Here is a 13,489-nt window from a genome sequence, read left to right as displayed (position 1 = left end):
ACTTGTTTATTCGCAGCATGCGCATTATTCTTAACTATTTCATGTGCTGGAACAAACTCCACCAACAGGAATTAAGTTAAAGTTTCTTCAAAAAATTGTTTAGTCACAGCAAACCTGCTGTTATTTGTGTAGCAAACATTTAGCAACAACAGACAAGTTGCCACTACTGGAAAATAGTAGTTTGGCTCTTGTCACATTTTTTTTTGCTAGGAGTAACTGTTGGAATGAACTACAAAACAAATTTACTGCCTTCAAAAATACATTCCAAGACAACTGCTTTCATACTTTTATTTTCACATTCAAAACTTTGGCTGCTGCATCACGACTAGCTGTTTTTTCATCATCTCATGTGCATATCTAACCAATAAAAACAAGACTTGTCCATTCTTTTACAATCTGTTCTGCTCCATCTAACTGTATTTTAAATGCAAGTAAGTTTTGCGTTAGAACCCCTTAAGAAATATGTCTGAATGCTGTACAGTGGATCAAAAAACAAAATGATTATACATGGTTTCAATAAAACCAGCTAGTTAGTTGATTTCGAAAATGTACATTTGACATCCACCTCCTAAAGTAGTCACATGGGGGGAAAAAAAGATAAAGCACTAAATAAAGCACTTTAACAAACACAGAAGCATCACATAACAAACCTATCACTACATTTGCCCTATAGACTTGTTTTACTGAAAATGGCATTTTTGTTTTTACAAACAGAGTCAAAATATTTTTTTTTTTGTGGTAATCAACGCATGTTACAGATTCCTCATAGAGCTAAAGTTGTATTTACCCCACAATAATCTTTTGAATTTATAAACAAATGAGCCTTTTACTCAAGGTTTGCCTTTTATCATTTAAAGGGTGACCTCCGGTTTAAAGTGGGCAGCTTGCAAGGAAGAGCAAAGCAGCACAGTAATGTGTCATCCAGTGCAGTATAAATCTCCCATCAAGCCTGGGGAGCAGTAGACCAACAGAGGTTCACCAACGCAATGAGTCACATAGCAACCAGAATTTACCGCTTCGACGGGCTGCAGGAAACCCAGCGAGCGTTTGAGAAGAGGCCAATCACATAGTCTGCCTGGGCAGGTCATCATCAGCTGCTTCAGAGAAAACAATGTTTGTTCTACAGAACAAATAAACAGCTCCTGTCCCTTATTGCAGCTATACAGACAAAAATCACACACAGACACCTAAATACAAACACAAGGACAGGGGAAAGCACAACAATCTGAAGAATATAATTCCAACATTACAGAAGCACCTGGATCTACTTCCAGATTGCCCTCAAGCAACTTTTTCAATTCTACTCTCATATTATTCTGCATGCTTTAATTCATTTTGCTACTGATAAAGTCCAGCAGCAGCCACTTCTGGACTGAATGCAAGCCTACTTCAGGTTCTGACCTTTGCTTGCTATAAACAGTAAGCAGATTATTTTTCATACAGTTCTAAGAAGTGTGATTTCAAATAGCGGGCGATGTCATGGCAAATCTACTAAAGCCATTAACCGCACATCAAAAGTGTCTGTAAAGTTCAAGAAACTCTTTGCTTAATACTGTATACTGTACTTCACGCAAAAACGAAAATTAAGTAATAACCTCATGTCGCTTTAAAACGTCTTTTTTTTTTCTATCATAAATGTGGTCCACACGAATATTGCAAGTCTTCTGAAATCATATAATAACAGGTCGAAATGTAAATTATTCACAGAAAATCCTTATACAAAATCTGTGATGCTGTCATACGTGGCTGCAGTAAGGACAAGGAATGACTCAAATGGAAACAGTCTAGAATAATCCAAAAAAGTAGAAGCTCAAGGGAAACCAAAACCACATAACTTATGTACATTTACACAACAACGATGTACTAAAAACGGAAACGTTTTTTCTTTGTACAGATGGCAACAAAACTATCCCCATTCACACGGATCTACGAAAATGACTAAAAATGCTGTATTTATGCATGCCAAGTAGTTGCCGATGTCACTTTGTAAAGAAAGACATACACATTCTTTTACAGAGCACTTGCGCCACAAATGCATGCCTATCCTATTTATTTTTTTACAGTTTACTGCACTTCCATATTCTTCTCGTTATTTCCCTATAGAAGTCTCTCACATTCACAGATAACACCTTACCTTTGCATTAAAAAATAAGGTGGATAGACTAAACATGTAATAAACATGTATACGCCTTGCACTTTGAAACCCGTTTTCAAAAGTTTGCATTTTCAGGCCACAAAAACGCTGTTGTCGTGTAAATGAATGGCCAAAACTCATAAAAACGGTGTTGTGTAAAAAGCCCCTTAGATTCTTAGAGACACGGAACACAGAACTAAGTAAACTGAGGGCTTACGTACACAGAGATTGTTAACGTAACCTGGTTGACTCAATTAATGACTATGGTAACAGACAAGGCAAGAAGAAACTGGTAAACAGAGAACAATGAGGACTGAACCAAAACTCAGAAACTAACTAAACAGCTCCTTAACCCCGACAGCTTTCATGAGAGCTCATGAGAGAAGTAGCAATGATTTGTGAAAGAATAATTCTTATGAGTCAGGTCTTTCAGTGAATCAGTTAAAACTAGTCTGTTGTGTGTTTCCGATAAATGGTAACTCGCTTCTTAATTACCATAGTATGATGCAACGTTGGAGAATTTGCTGTTTGTGAATGTTCATTGGAACTGTGGTTTCATGAAACACAGATAAAAATCACAATCATAGTTTATTAACAATGCTTTCAGGAAATGCACTGCTGAAATATTCATGATTAGCTCATAAAAAAAAAAAACGTATTGTATGGCTTCAGAAGACATAAAGTACCAAGTCATATGGACCTCTTTTAAGCTTCCTTTTTGAAGCTTAAAAGCTCCAGGCCTCATTTATTGTATAGTTGCATTCCAAATGAGATCAATACATTATTCAAAATGTATTCCTTTTATGCCCCACAAAAGCAAGAAAGTCATATGTTTGGAACAATATAAGGGTAAGTAAATAAATTATTCCTTTAAGGCCACTGTACACCTCTCAAGCTCCCAGGTTCAAACAAATACAAATACGTGAATAAATATGTAAAGCTACAAAGCAAAATTAGGATGGACTGGATAAAATCAATTCATCTCAAGGGATCAAACACATCTCCTGGCCGGAAACCGTGTAAATTACACACCCACACTCTCAGATTCTCACGCATTTGCACAGACACACACACACACACAATTCTGAACCACCTGCAGCTTGTGCTGTTGTGATTATTTAAAGGATTTGCTCAACCAAATATTAAAATGATGTCATTCCAAACCATTGTTTTTTTTGCAAAATTAGATTAGAAAACATTAGAAGAATGTCCAAATGAGCTTGATCATGTCATTCCCATTCATTTTATACAAACAACAAGTGAACCCACCATGGCCTCTCTGATGTGAAGTTATTCCCTGAATAAATTTTGCATAAAATTAAGGATGCGTTTTTAATCGAGGTGATCTAAGGATAATAGCTTATGGAGTAGAAATGTTGAGAAATCCACCTCTAGAGAGACTAGACTCAGCTGGGTCTACAGCTGCTCTTTTGACCCTTCAGATCGGTTACAGAGTAAATGAGACCCCAACACTTACACCTGAGCAAGAACTTATTAAAAACTTCCCTAACAAGCATCTTCTAATGAAGTTGGATGTGAGAATCATAAATTGTCAGGCTGGATCTCGGATCATCTCAGTAACATTCTGTAAGAACAGTACTGGCTAAATAAATGTGGTGTTTTAGGATGGAACAGTCCTGCCTAAATGTGAAACTATTCAAAAGAGAAACTCCGAAAATGCTCCTAAAGGAATATTCCAGGTTCAGTACATGTTAAGCATTTACCACATAAATTCAATGTGTAAAAACAAACAGACTGCACTGGGATATAGATAGTTTTGTCCAAAGTACTTTGATGCTTTGAAGTTAAATCCTGTGAAAAGCAGGTTCCTAGGTTGCTATTTACATGTTTTTGAAGTGTTGTGCATTGTAGCCAATCACAAACATTTATGTTGAGCATGTGAACACAATGGACAATCAGAGGTTATTTAGAGTCCAGTTTTGTTTAGCGTGAGTTCTGCTATGCTAATGTTTTAACATGTTATTTACATATAATTATTATAAGCATTAATAACTAACTCATTTAATTTATTTTGTATTTATTAAAATTTATTTTTACACAGTTAAATACATAGTTAAAATGTACACTTCACTGGTTTCATTTGTTAAAATTAGTGGACTACATTAGTTAACATAAACTAGCAATAAAAAATACTTCAAAATCATTTAATAATCTTAGTTAAAGGTGCAATATGTAAGAATTATGCAGTAACATATCCAAAAACCACTAGGCCAGTGTTATATATTTTGTTCACTTGAGTACTTACAATATCTCAAATGTTTGCAACTATTTGTAAATGGTGAGAAAATTGCAATTTTAATCAAGTCTCCGGGACGTGTGAGGAGTCGCCTGTCAATTGCGTCATACCCGCGTTACCCTCGGTTTCCGGTTTTATTTTGTAGAAACCATGGAAACACGCTTTAATATTTACATGTTTTAATAGACAAGGGAACAACTTGTTTTGATATATTTATAGACAGAAAACTAATTATTGTTATATAGCTTAACACATTTAGTCATTAGACATTATTGTTTAAATCTACTTTTCTTGATTTTTTACGAGTACCATGCTTTTACCATGCCTCGGAGAAAAACACTACTTTGTGAAGTAGCTAACATAGCATAATCAGATGCAGCTTTATTTTTAGTAACAGTAACATAGCATTTTCTCCAATATACAATACGTTTTAAAATTAATTGCATGCCATTTATCAACACAAGCCATCCAGCATTTAATATGATATTCTAATATTGATCTATCTTACTGCAGTGTGCAACAAGTGTCTCACAGCAGCCGCAAAGCAAACGCACAGAGTAACATCATGTTCAACACATTTAAATGTATCTAATATGATAAACAGAGCTATGTTACCTCATACTCATGACCGGAAAAGCGGAAGCGGCATCGGCGACTGCGGCATAATAAAAGTTCTGTGGCTCGTGAGGCGTGTGTTGCGCAATCGCTCCAGTGGCCTTGTTCAGCACCCACAACACTCGGCTCTGCTTTGCTTCATACTACAGTAACGTTCATATTCGCATCCATGAACATGACTTCTACACGAGTCCTATCCCAATTCTTTTACACCGGCCGTTGAGGTGAAGGCCACATGTCCCAAGATTCCGCGCTCAAACTTGGTGTCATCAAGCTACGCCTTTGCTTTGAATGGACCTCTAGCGGACAGAAAATATTAAATATTGCACCTTTAATGTCAGTTTCAACATTTAACAATACATAATTAAAATCAAAATGTGTATCTGTTAATTTTATTTAATGGACCTGAGCAAAGAATAAAATTGTCATTACACTGATGGTTGTTAGCTTTTTAATTGTATTATCCAAAGGTACATCAGCTGGCAAACCATTAGGCAGTAAAGGCTTAGGAATCTATTTAAAGGGAATGATTGTGGTGTGGAATTTTGTCAAACAATGACAACAATAGCAAATAGTTGTGCTAAATCAAAGACACCTTCCACGGAGACTTTTAGTGTATGTGCACTATTTTAGCAACCACGTAGAGTACCCTAGCAAATGCATAACAATGCAGTAAAAAGCTGAAAATCCTAGCAACATTCTGTCAGCTATCCAGAACATGCAGACAAGCAACACTTTACTATTGAATTACTACTATTCTTCTGCATGGACAAGACCTGTCTGAATTACTTGACATCACATAACACACATTAAGTCACATTAGGTCAAATTAATAACACACATTAGGTCAAATATTGAAACTGAAGAGCTGTGAATCAAACAGAAAAAAAAATAACACAGGAATTGTGTCAAGCAAAGCTGTTTACAAGTAATTTGAATCAGGGGATTCATATTTATCTGTGACAGCCCACCCCATCTTTGATAGAGCCATAAACAGTGGAAAACGCAAGTTTATGTGTTCTGGAGCGGAACTTTTCAATTGAATTACATTGTGTTACTGGTTAGTCAATACTAGAGGAAAAAGCTTCTAATACTGACTCAGGCTGAGTTTCCTAAAGCACTAAGCAGAACATTAGTAGCACATAATATTCAATCTCTAAGGCATGTTTCCCCAAAGCATAATTATCTATAAGAGTAAAAATATCTGAACTTGCATTTACAGTTGTTCAGAAACAGCAAAAACGTCATTGACAGCATTTGAGAATATTGTTCACAGAAGGAATCTGTGCGTGCCATGTGATTCATCGGGCAATGAAACTGTGATGTCTTTATGATTTTACATTATAGATCAAGGGTCTTCAACAGGGGGTCTGTGGTTTATAGCTTGGATATAAATACTGATGTCTAAAGTAGCAATCAAACTTGATGATTCAAATAAAGATTATATAAATTATATTGTTAAACCACTGGTTAGGGTTAAAAATGTATTTGATTATTGTAATTGAATCATTCACTCAAGAGATTCATTCTAAAACATGTCTGTTATCTGTTACCCACGTTTCCTGTATTCACTTCTTACTCAAAAAAAAAGAAAAGAAAAAAGAAAACACTGCAATTAAATAATTTCTAAAAAAAAAAAAAACATTTTTAAAACTGACTATATTTAACTTGCATAAACCAGTCAGGTTGGATATTCTCTTGCCATTCGTCAATTTGTATGTGATTACAGTGGCCTAACACCCTCATGAGCTTCTAGTTCAGATAATTACACAGCCAAGGAACCACTCACGTTGAAAATTGAACTCTGGTCACTGTGAAACCAATTAAGAGCTAAAAAAACCTAGCTAACTTCCTCAACATGTAAACTTACCCATACCTGTGGGCCTTGAAATATCCATAACACTAGACACTAAATGTAATATGCATCTAATTTTGCATTTTATTTCACAGGGTTTAATGTGATCTTATGAATATAGACATTCTCCTCTATCTGCTCATCTGCAATGATAACCATGGTGACAGTGGTAAAGTGGCCCTACAGTACAGGAATGTACCTGATCGTAACCATGGCACCACTTCTGTTCCCTTCCCACCCGGTGCAGTGTTGCAAAAGAGCTTCTAGATTATGTGCACCTATGTGTGTGTGTATTCCCTGTTGCACAAGCCTGCCCAAGGGGACACAGAGCATAGTAATTCACCGTCAACATCTCCTCACAATGGCTGAGCGGACAGCTCCTGCCCACTCGCATTTGTTTACGTGGGGGAAGCCAGATGCATCACAAACTTATACACATAAATTATTCATTTGAACAATCTCTAAATGCACATCAATAAATAATTTTCCCAAACATTTTTTTCTGTGTTATTAAAGCCATAATTTCCCAGCTAAACAAAAGGGTGTTGAGAAACATGAGATAATCATTCTCCAAATGACTCGCTTCTGGTGGGAGAGTGAGTTCAAAAGGTAAAACACCAGTTATCCTGATGATACAGTATATTAATAAAAATATGAATCATAACAGTATTTTTAAAGATGTCAAGTGGGTGTAGATAAGGAATGTGTCAAGGAGTGTTTGTAGTTTAAAGTAAGAAAGAATTAAATTGACTAAATATATCTTAATCTAAAAATTCCAAAATGTTTTTGGAAGCACTGTGTGTAACAATAGTAATTGATCATTTTAATATAAAAACAACAGAAATCAACAGGAAGCCACTATTCGTCATACAACAACAAGTGTGTGGGGTTTTTCTATGTTGTGGAGACCAAATTATTAGAGTATAGTTCAAACCTGAATGAAACCATATGAGAACGGTTCAATATACATAATAAACCAAATTATCACTAAAAGTTTAAGGATAGAAACATCAGTAGTTCAGTATAAAAAATAGAAGTCAATAGATACGATAGACCTCTTGAGATATCTTGAGATAAAAACAAACGACGTGCGACTGTTATCGGTTTGCCGTATGACTAGACCCACACACAAAAACAGATCATAATCATTATAAAGTCCACCTTTAAATCATACTACAAAACAATTTATTTAACTTCTGAAGTTATACACCCATCACAGAAAAGTACCATATAGTTTTTCCAAAACAAAACAAAACTTATGTTAGGCATTTGACTTACAGCTGGTGGAAGAAGCGTTGTGGAAAGTGTTTGTTATGGTGCGAAAGAAAGTGACAGCTCGAAAAACTCTGAGATTTTAAGTACAGTGGAAATATATTTCTTCTCTTATGATATCCACATATACACCACGTTTACACACTTACGCAATAAATTTAGGAGATAACCTGGTTTTGTGCCAAAATTTCATGCGTAATTGTGTCGTCTCCAAATGTTGCATTAAAACATGACGGCTAACTTAATGTCAATAAATGGCAGTTGTGCGTAAAGGTGTGAGCGGTACGTAAACGTTCCTCACCTGCACGAGACTGTAATCTCAACTTTTGTAGCAGGAATAGTGGCGTTGAGCGGGTCAAAATCTCCTGTCGTCGCCATATTCAGGAAGCCGCAACTGCTCATACTGTTCATGATGAGGTTTCCTTTATTTAACCCCTTTAGACGGAAGAGTGTGGAGACTCACGCCTCTTTACGCTAGTGAATTCATGGGTCTCGAAAGAATGCTAGGAGGAAAGCAGAGCTTCCGTCAGTCCATAACAGAGACGGCGTCCCTTCTGCTCGCCATGAGAGAGTGTGAGTGTGTAAGAGAGTGTGTGTGGTGCTGCATGGGCGAAGGAATGGTGCCACACTTGGAGAATTCTTTGCTGTGAATTCATGTGAGACTCAAAACAGATTTAACACTGACAATGCCGTGACAGATACAGCAACAACAGTTCCATTAATACCATTCTTCTTCTTCTTCTTCTTCTTCTTCTTCTTAATAATAATAATAATAATAATAGTTATAGAATCAAAAATATAGACATTAAATAATGCAGTGGGCCTATTTATTAAATTAAATATTGCTGAATAATTTAAGTATTATTTTACATATGGCATATAATCTAAATACCATATTTAAATAATATGATAATAATAATAACAATAACAATAGTAATAATAATAATGAAATATAATATAATAATTATTATTATTAATTATAATAAAATAATCAATGTTTTAGTAATTACTACACATTTGTCTGTGAATATGTTAATATTGATTATGTTATAATAATGTTAAAAGCAGTATTTTGTTACGACAAAATACTGCTTTTAACATTATTATAACATAATCAATATTAACATATTCACAGACAAATAATAGTAAGACAGTAATAACACAATACATGTTTATACATTTATTGTACATTTGTACATTTATTAAGCTATGGGAATACAAATTTAATGTTCATCTTATAATCAGTTCATTCTTTCCATAATGTTCTTTCCAATACTAAAGTGGTACACATTGTATTGAGCATTGAGGAAGTTGTTCCAACTAAATTATAACTCCAACAGTTTAATAAAAGTCTTCTGAAACAACACAAACACTTCAAAATTTAAAGAGACCAAAAAAATATAATGTATATATTTTCAACAAAAACTTCTTGCATCCTTACAGACTCAATGCAGGAATACAGATGAGTTTATTATGTTGCGTTGTTCTCGGATGAGGCATGTTGAATTGACTCTCTTTATAGCTGCTTTGAATATAACCACATGGTTATTACACATGGGTAGTCATGACGAGTGGTGTGTTGAATTTATGAGGAAATGGCAATGCTGTCTCTAGTGACTGGTGGAAAAACTCATATTTCATGGATCAACAATAGTTATTATTGACTTTTGCCATCAGGTCTGGATTAGCAGTACATTAATGCTAAATGGAAAATAACTGGCCATCGATTAAAATCATACAGGGACAGCGTTGGATGACTCAAATGCATATGAAATAAGTTTTATTTTAATAATAGTGAATGTTGTTGCTGTTATAGTCTTTATATGAATGGCAGAATTAAATAGATAACATATAAGTGGCTCTTTTGTTGAAATACAAATGAAGCATTAAATATTAAAGATGAAAAAAAGATCTTTTGTATGAGGTTTCATACTCTAAAACATATGTGCTATGTGCCACAGTTTGCTATAGAAGTGTGAAGTTCTATTGCTATAGAAGTTCTTTTAGGAAACCTGTTAGTCATCACGTATTGTCTGTGTTCTGGTTCTTTGTGTTGAGCCTCTGTGTCACTGGTTGCTATGGTTAATTAATCAGTCCCACCTGTGCCTTGTTTTACCACTCATTATTTTTTGTATTTATGTTATCATGAGTGGGTCGGTACTTTGTCTTTTCTCATTGTTTATGATGTTTTTTTGTGTGTTTGTTTGTTTTGTTTTTGCTCCTGTCTGTATTCCTGAGTGCCTCAGACTTGTATTTGTATCATTAAAGTATTAGATCCTAGCCTTAAAGGGTTAGTTAACCCAAAAATGAAAATTCTGCCATTAATAACTCACCCTCATGTCGTTCCGAATCCGTAAGACCTTCGTTCATCTTCAGAACACTAATGAAAATATTTTTAATGAAATTTGAGAGCTTTCTAACCCCCTATAGACAGAAACGCAATTACCACTTTCAAGGCCCAAAAAGGTAATAAAGACATTGTTAAAATAGTCAGTGTGACTACAGTGGTTCAACCTTAATTTTATGAAGTGACAAGAATACTTTTTGTATGCAAAAAAAAGAGACTTTATTCAACAATTTCTTCTCTTCTGTTTCAGTCTTTGATGCTGTTCACGTGAGCACCATGACGCATGCCTGTGGTTCTGAAACAGGAGCCGGACAGTACTGAGCCGGAGTTCTGAAATAGAACCCGGAAGTGCTGCACTGTGTTTACAATGTGAACAGCGTAAGAGACTGAAGTACTTTTTAGTATTTTTTTTTTTTTTTTTTTGCAGGAAATGAAAAACCCAGGGTGGAGATGGAAAACCTGGAGCAGAAGTTATCAAAGAAGTAAGCAAACCTTTGCTTTCCCCACTCCACTCTCATAATCTTCATACGCAATACATACTCTGGCAGTAGATGATTTCGGACATGGTCAGTATACTTTGGCCATGACAAAAATTGTATAGGCCAATCAGCCAGCCATTTTTTTCCCGTTATCTTAATGTCACTTGTTTACCAAAAAAATAAATAAATAAATAAAAAATAAAAAATTAGAACTTCTCATCTCAGCAGGTCATTTTCATTATCTCTCCATCCGTACTCCTGGCTTCATCAGGAATAGCCTTTAAATCAATCAGCATGTCTCACCAGGAAGAACAAAGACCTTTGATTTATTACAACACTCTCATCAAGTGATAAATCATGGTATTTATTGAGAGAATGTATGCATATGATTTTTATATTGAGTTTCTGAATTTGCAACTGCTACAGTTGTTCAAACTGTATCCTTTCGTAATGTTTCCAGTAAGAAGCAGATGAATGACTGACATTACAGCAGAGTACGGTAGGATGACGTGAGGGTGTTTGTGCTTGAGCTGAGAGATTCCTTACAGCTGAGTGAATTCCCTCTTATTCTAAATTTAGATGTGTGCCTTGTGAGATGGAGACAGCTGCTGGGCGCTGAGGTGCTGCATGTAAGAGAAGGACTTGCACCATGTCCGTGCAGCAAGTTGGCTATAGCACTATAACAGTTACAGTATTTCCCGTCCTTTAATAGAGTGCTGCAGGAATTAATCCAAATACCAAAGGGTTTTTTGGTTAAATACCTGAAATCTACTCTGAAATTTGTTTTGGGTAACAGGCAACACGTGTTGCAGAAGTGTAAATAAGGCAAATAAGGCAAAATAAAGAAAGGGCATAAAATGCCACAGCGACAGCATTTACTCTGTTCCCCATTAGAACAAAATATACTGTAATGTGTCAATCAAACAGACAGGTTCAGCTAAATCTGTTACAAGGTTTCATTAGTTCATAAACAGAATGAGCGCCTCTTCATGTCAGGTTATTTCAAACTTCATCATGAAACTAATGAGAACATATTTGTAGGATAATTATTTCAGAGTGGTTTTATATTTTAATCAGAGCCATACTTACATCTAATTTGTAAAAGCATCTGTAGCTTCTTTTAATCATTTGAATTACCACTGTCAGGTACAGATGCACAGATTTCTAAACATGAATTGTTAACAACTATCAAATTAAAATTTGCATGAGTAACTCCTCAGACTTGGGGTCAAAGGTCATTTAAAGGTATAAGGTGCCTGGCTCAAATGCACAATACACTCGTGTTTTTTTTAAGTTTATAAAAAAAAAAAATTGGTTTTGTTTAATAATCTATTTTATGCATTGATCAATATTTAAATGGCAGATTCTTTTATGAAGCAGACTTTTCTGTCACCAAGGATGATTTTAAAGGGAAGAAAAGTTAAGCAATCATTATAGTTTTGAAGGGTATGCATAGTAGTTTATTGTATTACTTTAACTACATTTTCTTAATCATTAAGAGTGTTAAAATGTTACATTTTGTCAGATTTTGATTATTTTGGGCTCCTCCCCAGACTTTTTAACTTTCTGTCTATAATAAATTTATGAAAGATGTTATTGTACTTTGCACCATTCTAAGTAATAATATTAACACTTTATAATAATCTTTATAGTCTTCAATATTGCTGTGATTATCATCACACCAAGCATGTATATGAAATTTTAAAAAAATATGTTAAATAAATTGAAAAAAATTAATGAAATAACTTTACATACTTTACTTTATATTTTTACTTTTTTATGAACTTTTCAGTTTTAAAATAAAATATTTTTTCAGAAACTCTCAAAACAACCAAATCCAAGGCATATCCTACCTTTTGACTACCAAAATAAAATCTATTTCAGTACCATCACACACAATATCAAAAATCAAAATCCACAAGGCCATGATCAGATCTTTATTTCTGGACATATGATATATATTTTAATATAAATTAAACAGAGTTTTTAGAGTTTTAAATAGAAGTCCCCTGAATGTCAGGGGCATCCATATAAATATACATAAATATGCCAGTTCATGGTGCATTGTGTGTGCACTGCCCCCTAGTGATAGTACTCTGAAATTGCAGCCATTGCTCTACTGTACAGCATGTACATTCGTTCAAGCTCATTCTATAGACCTTATTCACAGCAGCTGCATTTTTGATGAAAGCAAGGCTGTGAGGTTTAGACATATTTCACTTCAGTGGGATGTACTGTTATTTAATGTGTTTTTGAATTGTTATGCTGACGAAACACTGTCATTCCAAGAAATTAAAGTAGACAAAAAACTCCAGAAAAAAATGAGCTGTGGAAAATTATAAGCAATCTAGGAGATTTATACAGTGGAAGCATTTGAAAACACGGCACATCTATCCCTCACAACCTCGCTTTCACACCTGTCATGGAGCTGCTCTGAATAAGGTCTGACTGAAGAATTGCAGAGACACCTGTGGAATTTTGACAGATGTAGTTTATTTCACTCATCATCTGACATTGATAATAACTACAG

General features: G+C 34.8%; 1 protein-coding gene across 4 annotated transcripts in view; it reads right to left on the bottom strand.

Annotated features, from left to right (window-relative positions):
- The window catches only part of LOC137024619 (copine-8), a 196,533-nt gene extending 187,835 nt beyond the window's left edge, over positions 1 to 8,698 (bottom strand). For 2 of the 4 annotated variants that reach the window (XM_067392368.1, XM_067392371.1), the window contains exon 1: positions 8,435 to 8,698. In XM_067392368.1, the coding sequence (XP_067248469.1) occupies positions 8,435 to 8,544 (110 nt within the window). In that variant the 5' untranslated portion in view covers positions 8,545 to 8,698. The remainder of the gene's footprint in view (positions 1 to 8,434) is intronic. The other 2 variants (XM_067392369.1, XM_067392370.1) reach the window with 2 other exon arrangements.
- Between the last annotated feature and the right edge of the window lie 4,791 nt (positions 8,699 to 13,489).

Source organism: Chanodichthys erythropterus, chromosome 8 (assembly GCF_024489055.1).
Source record: "Chanodichthys erythropterus isolate Z2021 chromosome 8, ASM2448905v1, whole genome shotgun sequence".
NCBI lineage: Eukaryota > Metazoa > Chordata > Actinopteri > Cypriniformes > Xenocyprididae > Chanodichthys > Chanodichthys erythropterus.
The sequence above is the reverse complement of the archived record's forward strand: the minus strand, read 5'-3'. Positions and strand labels throughout refer to the sequence as shown.